The sequence below is a fragment of the Callithrix jacchus genome, chromosome 7, assembly GCF_049354715.1.
Source record: "Callithrix jacchus isolate 240 chromosome 7, calJac240_pri, whole genome shotgun sequence".
Taxonomy (NCBI): Eukaryota; Metazoa; Chordata; class Mammalia; order Primates; family Cebidae; genus Callithrix; species Callithrix jacchus.
The window spans coordinates 137,981,284-138,005,156 of record NC_133508.1 but is presented as its reverse complement, the minus strand read 5'-3'; the positions used below and the strand labels follow the sequence as shown (position 1 = coordinate 138,005,156).

The 23,873-nt window shown below is 42.6% G+C and overlaps 1 protein-coding gene and 1 pseudogene across 1 annotated transcript in view; one reads left to right on the top strand and one right to left on the bottom strand.

The window, feature by feature from the left end:
- Positions 1-8,115, bottom strand: part of SLC25A24 (solute carrier family 25 member 24) — a 49,771-nt gene extending 41,656 nt beyond the window's left edge. Inside the window, exon 1 of the mRNA XM_002751159.7 lies at positions 7,764-8,115. Coding sequence (XP_002751205.4) covers positions 7,764-7,946 — 183 coding nt within the window. The 5' untranslated portion in view covers positions 7,947-8,115. The remainder of the gene's footprint in view (positions 1-7,763) is intronic.
- A 1,790-nt stretch (positions 8,116-9,905) lies between these two features.
- Positions 9,906-22,899, top strand: LOC100390889 (procollagen C-endopeptidase enhancer 1 pseudogene; annotated as a pseudogene).
- Positions 22,900-23,873: the final 974 nt, after the last annotated feature.

Sequence of the window (23,873 nt, the reverse complement as noted above, 5' to 3'; positions counted from 1 at the left end):
CCTGAAGCTCAGAAATGTCCGAGGTCCTATCCTCATTATAGTCCAGGTACCAAAAGAGATCTCCGTAGAGGGAGTCCATCAAGGATATCTCCCTCGCAGTGCCCCAACCCCAGCGGGGTGGAAGTATGATGGACTAAGGGGATCTCTGCCCCACCACACGTCCAGTGGGAAGAGACCTAAGACAGCATCCTTCTCGGGGCGCCAAACACAAACACATTCACCGCTTAAAGCACCAGAAGGAGAAGGGTCATCCTAACGGCTCCAGCACAGATGCGCGAGAGCGCGGCGCCCAGGACCTGCATGGGACCGCACTGGGAGCTGCGCTGGCAGGCTACGGAGCTCCTGCCGTACTTGTGTCTGATCAGGAGCCCTGGTTCCCACTCCAGGAAGAGGCTAGACCGGACAACTCATGCTCCTTTCCCTAGAAACTTACAGTGAGAACCCAGCACAGAGCCATCTAAAAGTAGAGCTTCTTTTTTGGAGAGAATTAAGTCGGGAATGTTAGGACATGGGCTATCAAGTGACTGGAGGGGGGGGGCTGTCAACATTTTTAAAAATTTGTGTGGTCGCACCTGTCTAGGAATCCTTCTTTTTTTAAATCTTTATAATGACTTTATTTTTTTAAATAAAATAATCTTATTGTAGATTCAGGGGTTACACCATCAGCCTGTTACAAGGGTATATTGTATGATGCTGGGATTTGAGCTCCTAATGGTTCCATCACCCAGGTTGTGAACAAAGTCCCCAGTAGAAAGTTTTCCAGCCCTTGCCCCCCTCCCTGCCTCCCTCTGTTTGGAGTCCCTAGTGTTTATTGTTCCCATCTTTATGCCCCCATTTACCCAAGGTTTAGCTCCTTTTTGTAAGTGAAAACATAGTGATTTTTCTGTTTCTGTATTAATTCACTTATTGGCTTCCAGCTGCATTCATATTGCTGCAAAGAACATGATCTTGTTCTTTTTTATGGCTGCATAGTATTCTATGGTGTATATGTACCACATTTTTTTATCCAGTCTGCTGCTGATGGGTACCTGCATTGTGTTATAGGAATCTTTTCTAAGGTTGCAGCCCTAGAGAACTGCTGTAATAAAGACTAGGAACTGAATGAAAATCTGCCCACATGGGCTCTTCCTTCTGTGACCTACCTTCCCAGTTTTTAATCTTTTATCTTCATCCAACCCCTACAACGGCTCCAGGGCAAGCTTAGCCTTAGGCTGTTTGTGGCATGATTGGGAAGATGATCTCTAAATGGGCAAAAGTTCAGTGATCTCAAGTCCCAGAGAGAAGCCAGGAGATATTCATTAGGGCTATCTAGGGCTTCCTTTTAATCCTCGCCCTCCAGAACTACAGAGGACCCTCGTTTTCCCAGACATACACATGTGATCCCTTATCCTGTTCCACTGGGAATGTGGAGGTACAGTTTCACAATAAAAACTCTCCACTTTTTATGTAATTTATTTTCCTAAATATGGAGATTGGGTACCCTAAAAAGTTGAATATTAAAATTCAAAAAGAAAAGTTACCTTAGCCATTATCTGTTAGCTTTTGCTGTGTACCACCCATCATGTTAGATACTAGGAACATAAACTGACCATCACATGTTCTTGAAATACACATCGGTTTCCCTTTGGGAGGAGGTTGCACCATGGTTGGTAAAAAAAAAATGCTGTATGCTTTCTAAACATTTCTCCCAGAGCTGTCGAGCAGTGAGTGGCAAATGTCTAATGCTGTTTTACAAGATGTGCTACAGCCCAATCAAGAATGAATTCTCCCAAAAAGAGAATTTTACCGTCCACAGGGAATGGTCCTCCCCTGTGCATCACAGAGAATGTAGGTAGTGGCAAAGAGCCACAGAAGGCAGACAGCCAGGCAGAGAATGAGCTTTGGGTTGGAAAGAGGCTACAGGGCCAAGCAGAAAAGAAAGAAGTCATGGCCAGGGTGATAAGGAAAACAGACTGACAGCATTTAACAGAATTGACAGGAGAGACCAAACCATAGAGTTGATAGTTTCATCTAACAAAAGGCAGGTATTTTTGCTGAATAGCTCTTTCTGCTTTATAAAATGATCCTGTTCATTATTTGCTTATTATTTTTTATTCCTCACGCACCTTCACACACACACAGACCTACTACAGGGAGAGTTCTGAGACTACAATAAGGAGACCTGTCGGTCTTGCCCACCCCTCTATCCCCAGTTCATTCAACAATGTCTGGCACTGTTTGAAAACATTAAATGAATGAATTCACTATTTATACTAAGTTACTAGGTAGTTCTTACCATTCCTAATTAAGATTTGAGCCTTCTAGGCAATAAATAACATTCCCAAGGCCACAGTCTAGCATGTGGTGAAAACATTTGAACCCTGGTCTAACTGATTCCACAGGCTATAATAATAACCATTATATCCATTAAAACAGTTAATGTGCAGTAAAAACTATGATCCACATCCCAGAGTTATGCTTCAAACTTTCTCAACAAAGCCTTTTGTTTTCATAAATCCTGTCAAATATAGATACCCTGGTGAACTCTATTTGATCCTTAAAACGGTAAGATTTTTGAACTCAGCCTGGTCAAAAGAAGCTAAGCAGCATATTACAAAATGTTGTGGTATGGAAGCTTCTTTCTAAAGGTTCTTCTTTTTCTGGAATACTGACAAAGAAAGTGGACTAGGAAAATTATAAATGTGAGCTGGGGCCTTAAACAATGGGCAATCACACACCAGGCAGAGAAGGGGGAATGAGAGAATTCTCAGGTGAAGAGAAGAAAATAAAGGGATCAGTGTACATGGTTGTGGCCCAGTCAGGGAATATGGCAGGCTGGGAGTTTAGAAAGGTGACTGAAAAGGCTTAGAATGCTACAAAGATGGAAAGGGTATTTTATGCCTTACTAAAGAATTCTTCCATTTTTTCCATTCTTTCAAACACTTTATTTCTGCAAAGAAGCATAACATCAGATTTTAGAATATAAATCAGGAGAAAACAGAAAAGATACAGATTTTATATTTTTTAGAACATTTGACAGAAATGTAGTTGGAATTCTATTGTTTTCCTTATAAACTCCCTGTTGTGATGCCCTAAAATGTACCCGACGACTTCTATATCATGTCTCCTTAATATTGTACCAGAAACCATAAAGTGTCTGACAATTAAAATATTAAGGAAATGGGCCAGGCATGGTGGCTCACGCCTGTAATCATTGCACTTTGGGAAGCAGAGGCAGGCAGACTACTAGAGGCCAGGAATTCATGACCAGCCTGGCCAACATGGCAAAACCACATCTCTACTAAAAATACAAAAATTAGCCAGGTTTGGTGGGATGTGCCTGTAATTTCAGCTACTTGGGAGCCTGAGGCACAAGAATCGCTTGAACCCAGAAAGCAGAGGCTGCAGTGAGCCAAGATCACCCCACTGCACTCCAGCCTGGGCAATAGAGTGAGACTCTGTCTCTAGAGAGAAAAAAAAAAAGCAATATTAATGAAATGAACTCTTCTTGTTAACAGAGAAATTACTTAATGGAGTGAAATCCTGATTCCATTCAATGCAATAAACATTTGCTAGGCTACCATTCTTCTATGTGACTCTATTTTCTGTTATGTAAATGTAAAAATTTAAAAACAGAGAATCAAAAATATCATAGAATGTAAGAGTTAGAATGGCCCTTAAATCAGGTTACCAGTCCACCCACTCCTCTAACATTGGCTGATCATTCAGCATACACTTGATACACATGGGCACAAAGGGTCCTCAAGAAGTTCACCATCTAGTACATGGGACACCACATTTTAAAGGGTTTTTTTTTAACATGAACTTTCATACTCAGCCACACATGACCTTGTTAAAAGTTCTGTCCAGGATGCAGGCCAGATATCTGCATTTTAAGAATTCTGCATTCAAAAATAAGAATTCTGCTCGTGTGGTGGCGTGCACCTGTAGTCCCAGCTACTTGGGAGGCTGAGGCAGAAGAAGTGCTTGAACTCAGGAGGCAGAGGTTGCAGTGAGCCGAGATCGTGCCACTGCACCCCAGCCTGGCACCTGGCAACAGAGTGAGACTCTGTCTCAAAAAAAAAAAAAAAAAAGAAAGTAAAGCTCAAACTTGACCATGGTTACAAGGACAATTCACACCAAGGATGGAACTCCTGTAGCATTCTGCTTCCCTTTTTGCTCTTGTAATTGTCCTAGTCCATCTGGGCTGCTATGTCAGAAATACTAGTGGCTTACTTAAACAATAAGCATTGATTTTTCCAGACACTGCAAGTCCTAGATCAAGGCGCCAGCAGATTCAGTGTGTAGTGAGGACCCACTTTCTGGTTCCATAGACAATTGTCTTCTCACTGTGACCTCATGTGGTGGAAGGGGCAAGGAAGCTCTTCTGGGTTACTTGTATACAAGCACTAATCCCATTCATGAGGGCTCCTATTTAAAAGGAAATAAGGTTACTAGACAAGTGGGAAAATTAGTAATGGTTAAATACTGTATCTCCTTGTTCTCACACTACATTCAACTCTCAGTCTATACTCCTATACTCCTGAGTCCTAGAACTTAATGTAAATTTTCTCTAATTTTCAACTTTAATTCTTCACTAATTTCATAGTGAAGAGATTTGGTACATGTAGCAAAGAAAGGTCATATCAGGAAAAAAAATGTAGTGCTTTCACTTCCAACTGGTTCTTAATTTTATCTCAGGACTTGCCTTGAATTCTTTCCTCTTCCCTGGATAATTCTGGAGCACTTGGTAATGGTTAGCTATTACATTCCTCATGCCTATTGCTACACTCTGCTCTTATTTCTATATTCTTTCCATCTAAAATCTAAAGAAACTTAAATAGAAATTTGTTCTCTTCTAAATGCTAAATTCATTACAAAAGCTTAGAAACATGGAGATGAGATCAAATGAGGAGAAAATCTATGGGGCCAGGTGCGGTGGCTCATGCTTGTAATCCCAGCACTTTGGGAGGCCGAGGTAGGCGGATCACAAGGTCAAGAGATCGAGACCATCCTGGCCAACATGGTGAAACCCTGTCTCTACTAAAAAATACAAAAATTAGCTGGGTGTGGTGGCACGTGCTGTAGTCCCAGCTACTCGAGAGGCTGAGGCAGAATTGCTTGAACCTGGGAGGTGGAGGTTGCAGTGAGCTGAGATCATGCCACTGCACTCCAGCCTAGCACCTGGTGACAAAGCAAGACTCTGTCTCCGAAAAAAAAAAAAAAAAATTATAGAGATTTTGCTTCAAGTTGAGTATCTGTCTTAGATACAAACTACTATGTTGATACCTGCCGCTGAAAAGTCCTCCCATAGTTATTATTTCTATGCTTAAGTGGCCAATCTCTTCAATCCTTGACATTACAGAAATCCCTGACATGCCTCTGAAATTTTCTCCCATACAGGTTGACCATGTAATCCTCATTCTATCCCATGTGTGATGATTAATTTTATGTGTCAACTTGTCTTTACTAAGGGATGCCCAGATAGCTGGTAAAACATGATTTCTGGGTGTTTCTGTGAGGGTGCCTTTGGAGGAGGGTAGCATTTGAATCAGTAAACCAATCAAAGAAGACTGCCCTCACCAAATGGGTAGGCACAATGCAATCCTGTGGAGGGTCTGACTAGAACAAAAAGGCAGAGGAAGTGCTCTGTTTTGTTAGTCCCCACAAAAACTCATGTTGAACTCTGATCCCTGATGTGGCAGTGTTGGGAGGTGGGACATAGCAGGAGGTGCCAGGGTCATGGAAGCAGATCCCTCATGAATGGCTTGGTGCCATTCTTGCGGTAGTGAGTGAGTTCTCTCCCTCATGAGACTGAATTAGTTCCCTCAGGAATCAATCAGTTCCCTGGAGGCTAGGTTGTTATAAAGCCAGGACACCCCTCGGATTTGGCTTCTTCACACATGTCCACTTCCACTTTGACTTTCCACCATATTGTGACACAGCAGATGCCAGCATCACGTTTCTTAAACTTCCCAGCCTGCAGAACTGTGTGCTCAATCAATGTCTTTCCTTTATAAATTACCCAGCCTCAGGTATTCCATTATAGCAACACTAAATGGACTAAGACAGGAAGTGAAAAGGAATTTCACTTGCTGAATAGGAGAGCTTATAAAGACTGATTACGTGAATGAGCGAGGATATGGAGAAGCAAACATTGTCAGTCAAAAGAGAGTCCAAGATTTCTGAAAGGTAACATGTATCCCAATTTAAAATGTGTGTTACTTTCAGACTCAGCAATTTCCACTCCTCAAAATTTATCCTATGAAAGTAACTGGACCAGAATCAGAAAACGAATACAAAGGACATCCTTTGCAATTTCAGTTATAATCATTTTTAAACTATAAATAAACTAAATGATTAATAAAGTGGTAACATATACTATGATACAAACATAGAACAAGATGCAGTTATATAAAAATAATGGTACAGCAGCAATTCTCACTTTTTAATCTCAGAATCCCTTTACAATCTTAAAAATCATGGAGGAGATGATTTTTGGAAATGATCTGGAGATGGAGAAGATCTCCAAATAGCTTTTGTATATGATATGGACCATGGAGTTGTACTACTGAGATCTCCCTTCAAAGGCGCCTACTGTGAGGAGCACAGTTGACTGCCACCCTCTAGCCTCTAGCCCTGGCATCTGCTGATGCACTGCAGCAAGGCTGGCCCTTTCCTGGGCTGCTTCCAGCCAATGATTGGACATGATGAGGAACTCCAACTGGGCCATTTCTGTGACAATCAGCAAAAAGTACCAAAAGCTGGTTCTTTCAAAGTATGAATAAAATACACAAAACTTTGGCAAGATTGAAGGGGACAAAAGAATACATATCAGGAATGAAATAGAGAACCTACCTACAGATAGTCAGAAGTTTAATAAAATCATCAGTGAATATTATGAACTTTGGACAGAATGGGAAGTTTCAATAAACAAACAAACAAAAAACCCTGTAACTTACTAAATCTGACTCTAGAAGAAACAATAAACTGAAAAGGCCTAAAACTACCAAAGACATTAAAAGAGAAGTTAAAACGTAACGACATAACAGTTGTTGGCCCTCATAGAAACCCAATCACTTTCCCTCTTTGGATAGGGAATGCCAGTGACGTCTTACGCTTCAGTAGGGCTGGAGAAATTCCACATCATCTCCACCCTACTAAAAAGGCAGAAGTTCAGGGGCACAGTTAAGATGACTCAGAGAAAATGAAATTAGTCACAGGTCAACCCTTCAGATCAATTTGTGTACTTAGGGCATTAACCCAGGAATGTCTTAAACAATGGAATGTCGCCCTGCCTTTTCAACAGGAAGTCAGGGGAACACACTACTGGTTTTCAAACAGTTTTGAAACAGTAGACAACACACATAGCTGGTGTAACAACGCAGCTTCGAAGAGATCGAATGTGTGCGCCTTTTTACGGAACTTGGTACCCAATGAAGTCTGACAGCTAAACATGATTACATGTTTGCAAGGCAAAACAATACAGAAAACAGGCAAAGAACCTGAAGTGGAATCAGAACAAAAGTGTCTTTATCAGTGCCTGTAGGTCAGAATGTCCACAGCACTCATTTTATCTGGACAAATACCAGTAGCCTTTCGTATCCTGACCCACTTCTGTTACCGGGGTCGCCGGCCGTGGCCCCATGCCCGAGTTTCTGAAGCCACCCGAGCGCTGGACGCCACAGTTCTTCCTGTTGGCAACGCCTCCGGCCGCCGCCCTCCTCGATCCTCGCCGCGTCCCCAGCGCCCACAGCCCTCTCTGCGCCCCGGCGGCGACCCACCTCCTCCGCGTCCTGGCCCAGGGGGATGCCCAGGTTCTTGAGCCCCTCCTGCAGCTCGCCGATGTCCACCACTCCGTCTTCGTTGCGGTCCAGCACCTGGAAGAGGGTCTCATAGCGCGTCGACTGCTCCGCGTCCTGGCAGGCCGCGGTGGGCAGCACAAAGCCCCGCAGCCAGCGCAGCATGGTCCCGGAGGCGCGGGCGGCCGGGCCGAGGAAGTCTCGGGAGACGGGGGCTACGGGGCGCGATCAGCACCCGCGCGATGCCTGGCTGGGCGGGGCGCGCTGCGCAACAGCGTTCAGGGCGCCGGCGGGGGCGCGGCTGCGGCGCGCAGGGCGCAGGAGGGGAGACCCCACCCGAGCCCGCGCGGCGCGCAGGGTGTGGCCGTCCCGCAGCTGCTGGGGCGGAGCTTGCCGCGCCGGCCTCCGCGGGACTGGCGGGGCCAGCCACCAGAGGGCAGGAAGTGAGGGAGCGGCGGGCTGGGTCTCGGGAGGGGCTGTGCGGCCCGGGGCGACCTCCGCCCAGTTCCCAGTCCCGCTGTCAGCGGTGCGGGTGCGAGGAGGAAGCCCCGGGCTGGAGCGTCAGCGCAGTGACTTAGGAGCGGGGGCTTGAAGAACGGTTACTCCGCTTAAAGACCCCTCGGGCTGGAGCCTTGGCAGACAGCCCAGAACTGCTTCTCTGTCTGGAAACTGGGCCATGGTGGGCGTTGTCTTTCACGGATCTCTCACTTTTTCGTGGTTGCATACCTGGGATGGAGATTCTGCTTTAAGAAGCAGAGAGTTAAATCTTAAAGCATCTATTGGAGCAATTATAAAAACAAAAAGGAGAAACACCAGGATTTTCTGAAGAAAAGATCAACAGCCATTCGAGTGGGCAATGGGAAAAAGAGGGACTAGTTTGGTAGACAGCTTAGCTAGGATTTGCCTGTGATTAAGCGTGTACAGTGTCTGCCAGCTGCATTTATCAGAAAAACATCAGCACCCTCCTCCTTCTCAAGATGGGTGCAGTTCTGAGGTTTGGACTTCATTACTCAGGCAAGAATGTGTTACTGTATCGCATGGAATAACGAAAGGAACATTGGACTTAACAGAGAAAGTACATAATCTTTCAGATTTGTCGTGGCCTCTCCGGGTAGTCTCTCATCAGTGAAATGAGAATATAAATACCTGCCTTCACAACAAGGTTGTGTATTATGTGTGAAAGGTCTTAATTATCCAAGGCGCCAATCAACTGCGATATCATTAATTGTAATAATTGTGTTCATTCACAGATGCTTAAGAGGAACTGTTGTACTGCGGTTTGCAGGAAAGAAGTCACCTGTGTACTCGTAAATTAGGCCGTCTCACATCTTCTCAATCACTAGACAGAAATCAGTTGTTCCAACAAAAGCCAGGAATTCAGACCCTGAACTTACTTTTCCTTATATTATTTTACATGTTTAAGACATATATGAGGCCGGGAGATTTGGCTAAAGCCTGTAATCCCAGCACTTTGGGAGGCCGACGCGGGTGGATCACGAGGGCAACAGATCGAGACCATCCTGGTCAACATGGTGAAACCCCGTCTCTACTAAAAATACAAAAAATTAGCTGGGCGTGGTGGCACGTGCCTGTAATCCCAGCTACTCAGGAGGCTGAGGCAGGAGAATTGCCTGAACCCAAGAGGCGGAGGTTGCGGTGAGCCGAGATGGAGCCATTGCACTCCAGCCTGGGTAACAAGAGCGAAACTCCGTCTCAAAAAAAAAAAAAAGGAAAAGAAAAAGAAAACCTCTTTTAATTCTACTATGAATACTCTGTTCTTGGAAAGAGGCTGCTTGAATTAGCCATCTCACGCTTAAATGCTTTCGTTTTACTTTTTTTTTTTTTTCTTTGAGATGGCGTCTTGCTCTGTTGCCCAGGCTGGAGTACACTGGCGAGATCTCAGCTCACTGCAACCTCCTCCACCCAGGTTCAAGTGATTTTCCTGCCACAGCCTCCTGAGTAGCTGGGACTACAGGCCATTTTACTTTTTTAAAAAAGTAACACTTAGAAGAATTACCTGTCAACATTTTTGCTGAGAAAATTACCTTCACACAGAAACTTTTACTTGAGTGTTTCTAGCAGATGTATTCATAACTGTCGAGTGCAGAAACAGAACGTTCTTTAATGGGTGAACTGGTGAACAACCTGTTGAATGAACTGGTGTTGCAGTCATACGGTAATACTAATCAGCAATAAAAATTACTGATACCTGTCCAGAATGACATTCTGGAAAAGGGACAGAAAACAAGTCAGTAATTTTCAGGGGCTGGGACTCAGAGGAGGGAAATTAATGACCAAAAAAAAATATATGAGAAAGCTTGTGGAGATGATGGAACTGCTTTACGTCCTGCTTATGGTGATAGTGGTTACACAACTGTATGTATGTGCCAAAAACAACAGAACTGCATACTAACATGGGTTAATTTACTTTGGGATATCAATAAATCTGACTTAAACATGAGTAAAGTGGAATGAGAATTCTTAAAAGATCCCTGTGAAAATAAAATGGCTTCTGAATAGTTATGAAGTATGGGCCCCACACCAGCACCATTGGTGTCACATCAGTGTCACTGTAAAAATCATAAAGTTTGTGGAGTGTGGGCTGCATACCAGCAGCATCAGCTTGTCAGAAATAATCTCAGGCCTGCCCAAGCCTGCTAAATACGAACTGCATGTATACCAGAACCCCGGATGAGCATTTCATAAAGTTTGAGAGGTACTGCTAGTACGAAGCAAACCACGCACGTGTGGTTTGCACACTGATGCCAATCTGCAAGCTGTTACCTGTCTGCAATGAGTCAGACGTTGAGAGGAAGGACTTAGAAACTTCAGAGTAATTTGAAAAAATAATTTTGTTTGTTATATCTAATAATAAAAACTCAGAGCTTGTCTTTTTAATTTCAATTTTCTAGTATTGCATTTTTACTGTATCTTACAAAAACATGTCTGCAATGAATTGAGATAACACCATGCAGATAAAAGGTGTCATTAACAGCAAACAACTTCCTGCATAAGAGAAGAAACTTTTATATGGACATTTAAACATCTGCATGAAAGAAGGCATCCCTGCCCACTTCTACTTGCAATTCCCCCAAACCAGTGGTTCCTAGAGGTTTCTACAGTAGTAGAAACCCAGAATTCACACTTCCTTAATTCATTTCCTTGGTCAGAACAAAAGTCTAGGGTTCAGCCCAATTTAGCTACTTCTATTGTCCCCAACTGCTAGCCTTCTCGTGTACTACCATTTTCCATTGGAACAACTTTCAGACTTGATCAGTTTCAATCCTTGAAGACCTCTATCAGCACCTACTTTGGAATCTTTGAATAATCATTCTAGATGCTGCTAGTTTTAGCTGGTAAACACGTTTACCCTTTCTATCCATTGAACCACTTACTTCCAAGTGCTAACAAAGACTGAAGTATCTGCCTCTCTACAAGAACCAATTCTATTTCAAAATCCTTCAAGAATATTCAGGAAGGAAACAAAGAGCCTGGTCATTGCTTCCTCAAATTTGAGTAATGATAAAATAGGTTCTGTAAGAGAATTTGGTTCAGTGTAAAACCATAACCATTACTGGAAGGATAATTATTTTTTCATTATATTTTAAGTTCTGGGATACATGTGCAGAATGTACAGGTTTATTACATAGGTATACATGTGCCATGGTGGTTTCCTGCACCCATCAACCTGTCATCTACAGTAGGTATTTCTCCTAATACTATCCCTCCCCGCTTTCCCCCCGCTTCCCAACAGGCAACATTGTGTGATGTTTCCCTCCCTGTGTCTCATTCTGTTCTCATTGTTCAACTCCCACTTGTGAGTGAGAACATGCAGTGTTTGGTTTTCCGTTCCTGTGTTACTTTGCTGAAAGTGATGGTTTCCAGCTTCATCCATGTCCCTGCAAAGGATGTGAAATCATTCTTCTTTATGGCTGCATAGTATTCCCTGATGTATATGTACCACATTTTCTTTATCTGGTCTATCACTGATAAGCATTTGGGTTGGTTCCAAGTCTTTGCTATTGTGAATAGTGCTGTAATAAGCATATGTGTACATGTGAATGATTTATAATCCTTTGGGTATATACCCAGTAATGTGATTGCTAGGTCAAAGGATTTTTCTGGTTCTAGATCCTTGAGGAATTGACACTCTCTTCCACAATGGTTTAAATAATTTACACTCGCACCAACAGTGTAAAAGTGTTCCTATTTCTCCACTTCCTCTCCAGCATCTGTTGTTTCCAGATTTTGGCAGATAGCTTTTTGATGTGCTGTTGGTTTTGGCTTGCCAATATTGTATTGAGGATTTTCGCATCCGTTTTCAACAGAGATATTGGCCTTAAATCTTTTTTTGTTGTGTCTCTGCCAGGTTTTGGTATCAGGATGATGCTGGCCTCATAAAATGAGTTAGGGAGGAGTCCCTCCTTTTCTATTGTTTGGAATAGTTTCAGAAGGAATGGTACTGGCTCTTCTTTGCACCTCTGGTAGAATTCGGCTGTGACTCCATCTGGTCCTGAGATTTTTTTAGTTGGTAGGCTATTAATTACTGCCTCAATTTCAGAACTTGTTTTTGGTCTATTCAGGAATTCGACTTCTTCCTAGTTTAGTCTTGGAAGAGTATATGTGTCCAGGATTCATCCATTTTCTCTAGATTTTCTAGTTCACTCACCTAGAGGTGTTCATAGTATTTTCTGGTAGTAGTTTGTATTTATGTGGGATCACTGGTGGTATCGCCTTAATCATTTTTTATTGTGTCTATTTGATTTTTCTCTCTTTTCTTCTTCTTAGTCTGGCTAGTAGTCTATTTTGTTAATCTTTTCAAAAACCTGGCTCCTGGATTTATTGATTTTTGAAGAGTTTTTTGTGTCTCTGTCTATTCAGAGTTATTTCTTAGTTATTTCTTTTCTTTTGCTAGCTTTTGAATTTGCTCTTGCTTCTCTAGTTCTTTTCATTGTGATGTTAGTGTGTCAATTTTAGATGTTTTCCACTTTCTCTGGTGGTCATTTAGTGCCATAAATTTCTCTCTACACACTGCTTTAGCTGTGTCCCAGAGGTTCTGGTACGTTGTGTCTTTGTTCTCATTGGTTTCAAAGAACATATTTATTTCTGCCTTGATTTTGTTATTCCCCCAGTAGTCATTCAAGAGCAGGTTGTTCAGTTTCCATGTAGTTGTGCAGTTTTGAGTAAGTGTTTTAATCCTCAGTTCTAATTTGATCACACTGTGGTCAAAGAGACTGTTTGTTATGATTTCCATTCTTTTGCTGTTGTTGAGGAGTGTTTTACTTCCAATTATGTGGATTATGTGGTCAATTTTAGAATAGTGCTACATAGTGCTGAGAAGAATGTATATTCTGTTGATTTAGGTTGGAGAGTTTTGTAGATGTCTATTAGGTCCACTTGGTCCAAAGCTGAGTTCAAATCCTGATTATCCTTGTTAATTGTCTGTCTTGTTGATCTGTCTAATATTGACAGTGGAGTGTTAAAGTCTCCCACTATTATTGTATGGGAGTCTAAGTCTCTTTGTAGGTCTCTTAAGAACTTGTTTTATGTATCTGTGTGTTCCTGCATTGGGTGCATATATATTTAGGATAGTTAGCTCTTCTTGTTGCATTGATTCCTTTACCATTATGTAATGCCCTTCTTTGTCTATTTTGATCTTTGTTGGTTTAAAGTCTGTTTTATCAGAGACTAGGATTGCAACCCCTGCAGTTTTTTGCTTTCCATTTGCTTGGTAAATCTTCCTCCATCCTTTATTTTGAGCCTATGTGTGTCTCTGCATGTGAGACAGGTCTCCTGAATACAGCACAGGGATGGGTCTTGACTTCTTTTTTTTTTTTTTTTTTTGAGATGGACTTTTGCTCTTATTGTCCAGGCTGGAGTGCAGTGGTGCGATCTCAGCTCACCACAACCTCTGCTTCCCAGGTTCAAGTGATTCTTCTGCCTCAGCCTTCCAAATAGCTGGAAATACAGGCATGTGCCACCACATCCAGCTAATTTTTTGTATCCTTAGTAGAGATGGGGTTTCACCATGTTGGCCAGACTGCTCTCAAACTCCTGACCTCATGATCCACCCACCTGGGCCTCCCAAAGTGCTGACTCTATCCAATTTCCCAGTCTGTGTCTTTTAATTGGGGAATTTAGCCTATTTATATTTAAAGTTACTATTGTTGTGTGAATTTGATCCTGTCATTATTATGCTAGCTGATTATCTTGCACATTAATTGAGGTAGATTCTTCATAGTGTCGATGGTGTCTACATTTTGGTATGTTTTTCCAGTGGCTGGTATCAATTTTTTCTTTCCATACTTACTGCTTCCTTCAGAAGCTCTTGTAAGGCAGGCCTGGTGGTGACAAAATCTCTCAGCATTTGCTTGTCTGTAAAAGATTTTATTTTTCCTTCGCTTATGAAGCTTAGTTTGGCTGGATATGAAATTCCAGATTGGAATTTTTTTTTTCTTTAAGGATGTTGAATATTGGCCTCCACTCTCTTCTGACTTGCAGTGTTTCTGCAGAGAGATCCACTGTTAATCTGATGGGCTTCCCTTTGTGTTTAATCTGACCTTTCTCTCTTGCTGCCCTTAACATTTTTTCCTTCATTCTAACCTTGGTGAATCTGACAATTACATATCTTGGGGTTGTTCCTCTCAAGAAGTATCTTAGTGATGTTCTCACTATATTCTGAATTTGAATGTTGGCCTGTCTTGCTAGTTTGGGAAGTTCTCCTGGATAAAATCCTGAAGTGTTTTTCCCATTTGGTTCCATTCTCCCCATCACTTTCAGGTACACCAATCAAATGTGGGTTTGGTCTTTTCACATAGTCTCCTATTTTTTGGAGGTTTTGTTTGTTCCTTTTCATTCTTTTTTCTCTAATCTTGTCTTCATGGTTTATTTCACTATGTGGATCTTCAATCTCTGATATCCTTTCTTCTGCTTGATGGATTCAGCTGTTGATACTTTGTGTATGCTACACAAAGTTCTTGTGCTGTGTTTTTCAACTCCATCAGGTCAATTATGTTCTTCTCTAAACTGGTTATTCTAGTTAGCAGTTCCTGTAACCTTTTATTGAGGTTCTTAGATTCCTTACATTGGGTTAAAACATGCTCCTTTAGCTTGGAGGAGTTTGTTATTACCCACCTTCTGAAGCCTACTTCTGTCAATTTGTCAAACTCTTTCTCCATTCAGTTTTGTTCCCTTGCTGGCAAGGAGTTGTGATCCTTTGGAGAAGAGGCATTCTGCTTTTTGGAATTTTCAGCCTTTTTTTTTTCTCATTAAACTTTTTTAATGGGTCTCAAAATTCTGTGACAAATTTTTGGTCAAGTTGTTAATTTTCAGCCTTTTTGCACTGGTTTTCCTCATCTTCGTGAATTTATCTACTTTTGATCTTTGATGGTGGTGACCTTCAGATGGGGTTTTTGCGTGGGCATCCTTTTTATTGATGTTGATATGCTATCACTTTCTGTTTGTTAGTTTTCCTTCTAGGAGGCCCCTCTTCTGCAGGTCTGCTGGAATTTGATGGACGTCCATTCCAGACTCTGTTTGCCTGGGTATCATCAGATGGGAATGTGTAAGTCTGCGATGCTGCACCTATAGCCACCCCTTCCCCAGGCACTACATCCCAGGGATATGGGAGTTTTATGTATGAACTTCTGACTGGGGCTGGTGTCTTTCTTTCGGAGATGCCCTGCCCAGAAAGGAGGAATCTAGAGAGGCAGTCTGGCTACAGTGGCTTTGCCGTGCTGTGGTGGCCCACCCAGTTCAAACTTCCTGATGGCTTTATTTACACAGTGAGGGGAAAACAACCTACTGAAGCCTCAGTAATGGCAGACACCCCTTACCCCACCAAGCTTAAGTGTACCAGGTCGACTTCAGACTGCTATGCTGTGGTGAGAATTTCAGGCCAGGGGTTCTCAGCTTGCTGTGCTCCACAGAAGTGGAATCTGCTGAGCAAGACCACTTGGCTCCCTGGCTTCAGCCCCCTTTCCAGGGGAGTGAACAGTTCTATCTTGCTGGTGTCTACTTCCAGGTGCCACTGGGGTACCAAAAAACTCCTGCAGCTAGCTCAGCATCTACCAAACAGCTGCCCAGATTTGTTCTGGAAACCCAGGGCCTTGGTGGCATGGACACCCAAGGGAATCTCCTGGTCTGCAGGTTGCGAAGACCTTGGGAAAAACATAGTGTCTGGGCCAGATAGCACTGTTTCTCAGGACACAATCTTTCATGGCTTCCCTTGGCTAGTGGAGGGAGTTCTGTGTCCCCTTGCACTTCCTGGGTGAGGCAATGCCCATCCTGCTTTGACTCAACCTCTGTGGCTGCATCCACTGGTAACCAATCACAATGAGATGAGCTAGGTACCTAAGTTGAAAATGCAGAAATTACCCACCTTCTGCATCGGTCTCAGTGGGAGCTACAGACTGGAGCTGTTCCTATTCAGCCATCTTGCCTCACAAAAGACCTCTGGAAGTTTAATTTTATTGTGTAATGAATTTTGAATTTGGGTGTCCTAATAGTCTTTAGCGAAACAATCATTTTAAGTTTTGGCTCACTTACATCACATTAAGCTAATTGGAAATTTCATCAGGTTTTCCAAGTCATTTAGGAGATGGAATTCCAGGTAAAACAAATTCTGTCTTTTGCTCTGCCTGTCTACTAGCCCCATTCCACCCCACAAAAAAACCGCAAACAATTCTCAATCATAAAAATATGGCACTTAGTTACCGGAAAATTGCCATCATTACTAAATTATGTAAATACTTCTCATTTCAAAATAGTTGTGTTAAATTCAAACTGCCTTAAAAACCACATACCTCAGCATTTTGAAATTATTAAAAAGACTATATTAAAACTGTCTCTAGGTTTTCAGAATTTATTTAAATTATATCCTAAAGACTGATATATTTAAAATTCAAAAAACACATTTTGTACATCCAAGAATCAATAATCATGGAACTTGAATTGATATCTACACTTATTTTTTATATATAAAGCCGATACCTCCCTCCTTTCCCCCTCCCTCCCTCCCTCCATTCTTTTCTTCCTTCCTTTCTTCTCAGATTAAAGTTATTAGGCAGGTTTGAATGAGGGAAACTGCCCAACCAGAGTCAGAACTCAGGAAGGAAGGTGGATGAGAAGAGCAATAGCCTGATGAGGCTGAGAGATTGGTTATACACATGGAGACTGAGCAAATAAATATGTTGAGGATAATGACAGCTAAGTCAGAGAAGTGAGTTGAAATATGAAAAGAGTTAAGCTAGAATGAACCCTATAGTGTTGGATTATAATTAGTAGTATTGGTGTGAGTTCATGGTTTTTACTATTTTTAGATACAGAAATATAAAGGGATTTGTGTGTGTAATGTGTGCACATGTATGTACACACTTACATACATGTATTTTCTACTTCTGTCCACTGATAGGGCCTAGTAGCAATGAGCACATCCAGTACCCAGATTTTTCTTTCTAAATATCATTCTCTGAAAGAAATGAGGGCACATTGGAGAACTAACTGGTTGTAGGGTAGAGACAAGAAAGGTACAAAAGAAGCACAATACATCTTGTTTCACCAGATAGTAAGTGCTCAAAGAATGTAGATGTGTCAAAAGGACACAGAATCAGCTTGAGGTGTTCTCCTGGCCAAACCTAGGACAATTTGGGTATCAAAATAAATGGTGTTAGCAGATTATATCACATTATATAAAATAGGAATCCATCAATCCACATGGATGTCATACAAATGGGATAAGAGAAATTCCTTCTCTAAAGTTGAATGCCCACTAATAAATGTTGTTGGTGGGATGATGGAATTAGGATATCACCACCTGCTGATCATCATGGTAAAACATGTTCAGGCAAGAAATATCAGTGCTAACACTCAGTGGGTAAGAGTTGGATAAGAAATATGATATTTACCTTGTTTCAAACTGTGTCTCAATAAAATATTATATATTACAAATGGAACAAAGAATTTATAGTGAAGAAGCTCAGAAAATACTAGCTTACCCTAATATCCAAAATTAATGTCACCAGTAACAGGAAATAAGATCAGGGTCATGTGGTGCAACAAAGAGAGAACATCACTTCTGAGACAGTCCCAATAAAATGCATAACCTGAATCTGATCACAAGGAAACATTCAGACAAACCAAAATTAGGGTACTCTGCAGAATAAGCAGCCTGTAACCTTCAAATATGCAAAGTCCACAAAGATCAGGGAATGACTGTGTTTTTTGAATTGAAGGAAACTAAAGAAATCTGACAAGTGTAATATGTGATCCCAAAGGATGTTGTTGGAACATTTGGTGAAACCTGGATGGAATCTCTGGGCGAACACAGATAGGCATTCTTTAAAGTGTGCTTGCAAGTTTTTTTTGTAAATTATTCGTTTTTAATATACAAAGCTCTGACGCCCTTTAAAAAGCCACCCCCTAACTTCCTCAGGTTGTACCACTCCTCAGGTTTGTCTGTGTTATATGTTCCCTTGCAAACTTTCCCTGTGTGATCAAAACAAAACCAACCTTATAATACTGTATCAGATCAGCAGTACTGTATAGCAAAAGTGGTCAAGATGATGCTAGACAGATGGAATATGCATCATTGTTGCCTAGTTTGATGGCTAAAAGTAAAGTTACACCAGATAATTTACCTCCCTGCAATCTCTCCACTTGTGACATTGTCTCTGATGCTGCCAGCATCATGGAGGAGGGGTTAGAAAGCTGGCATGAAAAGGCCTGCAAAGATGAGTGGAAGCAATGATGATTCCTACTCACAAAGGTCGCTAAGGGAAAAGGAACTAGCATACTAGGTGCATAGTGTATGATCCATCCTTAACCCAAGAGAATCACAGGGTAAGATTATGCTAGCATCGGTTGCAAAAATTCCCTGTATAATACCTTCCTTCTGCTTATTTTGGGGCCAAATTTATAAAAGAAAGGGTGAATTAAAAAGAAACCAAGTTTTTCTGTAATACCCACATGTCTTCCTGTTTGTGTAGGAGACATTTCAAATAAGCACTGACAGGCAAGATGCAGTGTATATAATGAGCACTGGGTATAACTGATGTTGTTTCTTACCTACTTTTAGAATACATTTCTACTGAAAAAGTTCATGAAGACTTCAAACTTTTCCAGCTTTCATTATAAGCTGTCATGTGTCATGAGAAAAATTTGTTATATTTGTTAGGTGATAGATACATGGAGATAATACCTCATTCATACGAAGATGGTATTCTCAACTCCGCACAGAGGCTGTACACTGAAACCATGATTTTTGGTCCTTACTTGGAGACATACTCAATTTTATTTAATATGTGGTACTTGTCATATTTGTTTACTTGCTTTCCAGGGGAAGAGCAGATTCAAAGCAGGAAAGCCTAAAGGGTAGCCAGGGGGTGGTCAGGAATGTCTGAGCCAGGCACAATGACAGAAGTGACCACTGGGTGGAGGAAAAGCTAACATCCAAGTTCGAATTTCATTACAAGACAAGGCAATCATAAATATTAACACAAACAAAAAGAAAGCATAACTCCAAAACAGGCTAATGATTACCTACATTCTTTGCTTGAGAAGACAGGGGAATTGCTACTACATTAATAAAAAGTTTACATAGGATTATTTTTTTAAAAAGGCCAGTTACATGATTCTCTTATAGAAACTACTTTCCGTCAGTTACGTGAATTTTCTCATACAAACTACTTCCCCCCGATCATATTAGATGTATAAAGTTTTACAAGAACAGATCCTAACACTGAAGAGTTAGGTACCATATTATAACCATGATGAGCAAAGTTCTAAGAAAAAGGGGCTATAAGTAAGATGGAAATAAAGGACTAATCACAAGTGGTTTTGTAATAAAGTCTTTTGTGCTTTTCAAAGTGCAAAGCAGGTGTGAATCGACATTTCTTTCCACATACTTTGTTCATTCAACTATTAAATATTTATTGAGAGCCTACTATGTGCCATACACAGATCTTCATATAGGGGATGCAGCAGTGAAGAAAACCAACAAAACTCTCAGTCCTCCTGCAGCATATAATCTGCAGGGATACAGGGAAAAGCTTTATCACACCTAAAGGGTTCTATAGCTAGAAGAAATCTGGGTCAGATAAATAACAATTAGCCTAAGAATTTATTAAAATTGCTCCCCTAATATTTATTTTAACAGCTAACACTCTGCAGACAAAAATTTCAAATGCACATTTCTTAAAGTCTGTATTTCCAGAATTACTGTACAGCTATGAAAATCAGGATCATGCGTTTTGTTGAAAACAATAAAAGAACATATATCAGTGAAAGAGAAGACAGAATCCAAAAATAGATCCTCACATATACGTCTAACTAATTAGGAGATATATATATATATATATATATATATATATATATATATTTAACTTTTTGAAGGTTTGTATCATTATCTCCAATAGGGAACACAAAAAGAAGCCACAATATAGGAGATATTATACTTATTATACCTATTGCCAACAAAGGATTTTTTTTTTTAAGAGTACACATAAAATGCAGTCTGATACGACAAACAGCACAATGAAACCATTTCTCAAAAGACTTGAATAGATACTTCAGAAAAGAAAATACACGAATGGTCAATTAGCACATAAAAAGATGTTCCGCTAGTCATCAGGGAGAGATCAATCAATACAACAATGAGATACCAGGACACACCCTTGAGAATGGCTAAAATAAAAAGGCCGAAAATACCACAGGTTGGTGGGCATATAAAGCACATGGATGTCTTATATTTGTGGGAATGAAAAATGGTGTGACTCTGAAAATCTAATAGTTTCTTAAAGGTTAAACATATACAGATCAGATTTTCCTCGCTAACCGCCCCTTCAGTCCCTCCTTCCTGTCTTCTCGCCTCCTCCTGCACCCACTCATCCCCTCTTCCAGGGACCCCCACCCCAGGCTGGAGGCAGAAATGGGTCACCGACCCGCGGGTGGAATGGGCGGCCTGGGGTTACTGGGACGGTAACTGCCCGCCCCCGTCCGCAATCGGGCTCCCTCCGACGGGCGCGAGGGGGCATCCCAGTGTTGAGGGACTAGGTTCCTCCGTCCTGAGGGGGGAGCTCCCCACTCTACACCCAGCCCTGGGCTCCCGATTGCAGTCCCATCACCCACTCCCGGCGGCGGAAGTTTCCCTTGCAATGTTTCAGGCGGGACCTCCACAAAGGGGGCCTCGGGGGCTGTGCCCCAAGTCGAGGACACCCTCTTCAGTCTGAAAGGGGACTCTGCTGCCTGGCCGGGGAGATGGGATCTCCTAGGGGAAGAGGCAAGGTGCGGTTGCGGGTCGGGGAGGGGCCTGAAGGGGGGCGTCCAGCTAGTTCCTCCTACCGCTTCCACCGCCCGCCTGTGCGCCCTGCGGCCCCAAATTTCCCCGAGCCGCCCTCCTCCCCCCAACTCTCTGCTAACCTGCCCCCATCTTACCTCGCCTTCTTCTCGTCCCCTCATCCTGAGCCCCAGACATTCAAGCTGCCTGCCGGAGCTCCCAGCCTGGAGCTCTCCTAGAGCTGACCGAGGGTCTCCACCGCCCCCGACCCCTGCTCCTCTCTCCCCTCTCCCCTCCCTACAGCACCAATTTTGCGGGGGGCGGCTGGAGAAGGCGCAGGGAACCCTGACCACGCCCAGCTGGCCCGAGTCCGATTCCCCCCACCCGGGCATCAGCTGTTCCTGGCACATCATCGCGCCCCGGGACCAGGTCATCGCGCTAACCTTCCAGAAGTTTGACCTGGAGCCGGACACCTACTGCCGCTACGACTCGATGGGTCAGCGTGTTCAACCGAGCCGTGAGCGACGACGCCCCGAGGTTGGGGAAGTTCTGCAGCGACGCGGTCCCGGGCTCCATCTCCTCCGAAGGGAATGAACTCCTTGTGCAGTTTGCCTCAGATCTCAGCGTCGCCGCTGTCGGCTTCTCAGCCTCCTACAAGACCCTGCCTCGGGGCGCTGCTAAAGAAGGGCCAGGCCCCAGCCCCAAACCGGGAACTGAGCCCAAAGTCAAGCCACCTCCCAAGCCCCAACCTCCAGAGAAAACTCCCATTGCCCCTGATGCACCCACTGTCAACTGCCCAAAGCAGTGCCGCCGCATAGACACGTTGTAGAGCAACTTCTGAGCAGCAGCCTGGTGGTGACTGCAACAGTGAAGTCCATGGTTCGGGGCCTAGGAGAGGGCCTCACCGTCAGTGTTAGTCTTATTGGTGCTTATAAAACTGGAGGACTGGACCTACCTTCTCCACCCACTGGTGCCTCCCTGAAATTTTAAGTGCCTTGCAAGCAGTGCCCCCCGCCCAACCGTGAAGAAAGGAGCCAGTTATCTGCTGACCGGCCACGTGGAAGAGAACAGAGGTCCCGTCCTTCCTCCAGAGAGCTTCGTGGTTCTCCACCGGCCCAACCAGGACCAGATCCTCACCAACCTAAGCAAGAGGAAATGCCTCTCCCAACCTGTGCAGGCTGCCAAGTCCCCGGCCTGAGACACAGGCTAGCCCGGGCCCCCAGCCCTCAGGCCTTCTTTCTTATCCAAATAAATGTTTCTTAACTGAAAAAGAAAAAAAAAAAGTACAGATCAGATGGACAGCCATTCCATTGATAGGAATTTATACACTATGTCTGCACAATGATCTGTATGTGTGTTTCTGGACCAAACTAAAGGGCGGGCCACTATTTCTTGTGGCCCAGTATTGAGATGCAGGTGAACTGGGAAGAGAGTTTTTATTTCTGCAACTGGTTACAGGGAGAAGTCCTGGAAATTATCACCAGACCAACTCAAAATTACGAAGTGTTCTAGAGCTTATGTGCCTTCTAGGCTATATGTGCATGTGTACGTGTGCATTCATCTAGACATATAAGCGACTAACTTCTTTTCATTGTAACAGGTCTGAGTCCTGAAGACCTTCCTCTGGAGTCTCAGTAAAGTTACTTAATCTAAATGGGTCCCGGTGCTGTTGTGATTACCCTTATCTTGTCTCCTGCTAAATCATGGACGTTTGGGGAGTTCCTTCAGACCTCTAATAAACTTGTTAGTGGAGGCCTGAGAAGTTTCTCCAGACCCCTAATAGAATTTGTTTAATCCTAAATGATTCCTGTTAAGAATTCCTTTGTTATTTTGTCATGCTTTAAGGCCGGGAAAAGCCTAGGAAAAACTTTTGGTGGGCATTTCTCACATTCCAGCCTTTGTATAAAGCCACTGTCTTTTCTTTTTCTTTTTTCTTTTAATATTGAGCTTACTCACTCAGCTGGTGCTCAAACAGTCGTTACGGAAGCCTGCGTTAGTGAGACCTGGCCTGCCACGTGTGGTTGCTCGTGATGGTTTCTTCATCATAGCCCAAACCTGGAATGATAGAAATGTCCCATAACAAATGAATGTCTGAACAAACACGGTATAGCCACACCAAGGAATACTACTCAGCAACTACACGGCATTAACTGTTAAAGCAAATACTCACATGGATAAATTTTTAAATTAAGTCGATGCATGAAAGAAGGCAGAAACAAAATAACGTGTATGTGTGTGTATCCCCAATAGGTATAGTTTCATTTATAGAAAATGGTTACAAATACCTAAAGTGACAGTGGCTCACTGGGGCAGAGGGTTGAAAGACTGATGAACTGCAAAGGGGTACAAGAGACTTTGGGGCTTATGGAAATTCCTCTATCTTGATTGTGGCAGTAGTTCCATGAGTGTATACATTGGTAAACATGGCTTGAATTACACATTTTAAAGTGGTGCGGTCTCTTGTACCTAAATTACACGTTTATGAAGCTGATTTGATAATCTTGATTTCTGCATACTAACAATTAGCAACTAGAAAATGAAATTCAATAAAACATAAAAGAGATTAATATCCAGAATCACTACATGCTTAAGAATACATAGAATGAAGCAGGTACAAGTCCCCTAAAAGCAATTGGTGAGAGAAATTCAAGAAGAGAAATACATATCACGTTCATTGACTGGAAGACTCAAATTGGTTAGCATATTACAGCAACACAATTCTGATTAATATTTCTAGTAGGAGATTTTAGGGAAATTTAAAAGCCTGTTTCAAAATGTATTTGAAAATCGAAGAACCTAGAATAGGCAAGTTGGTCTTG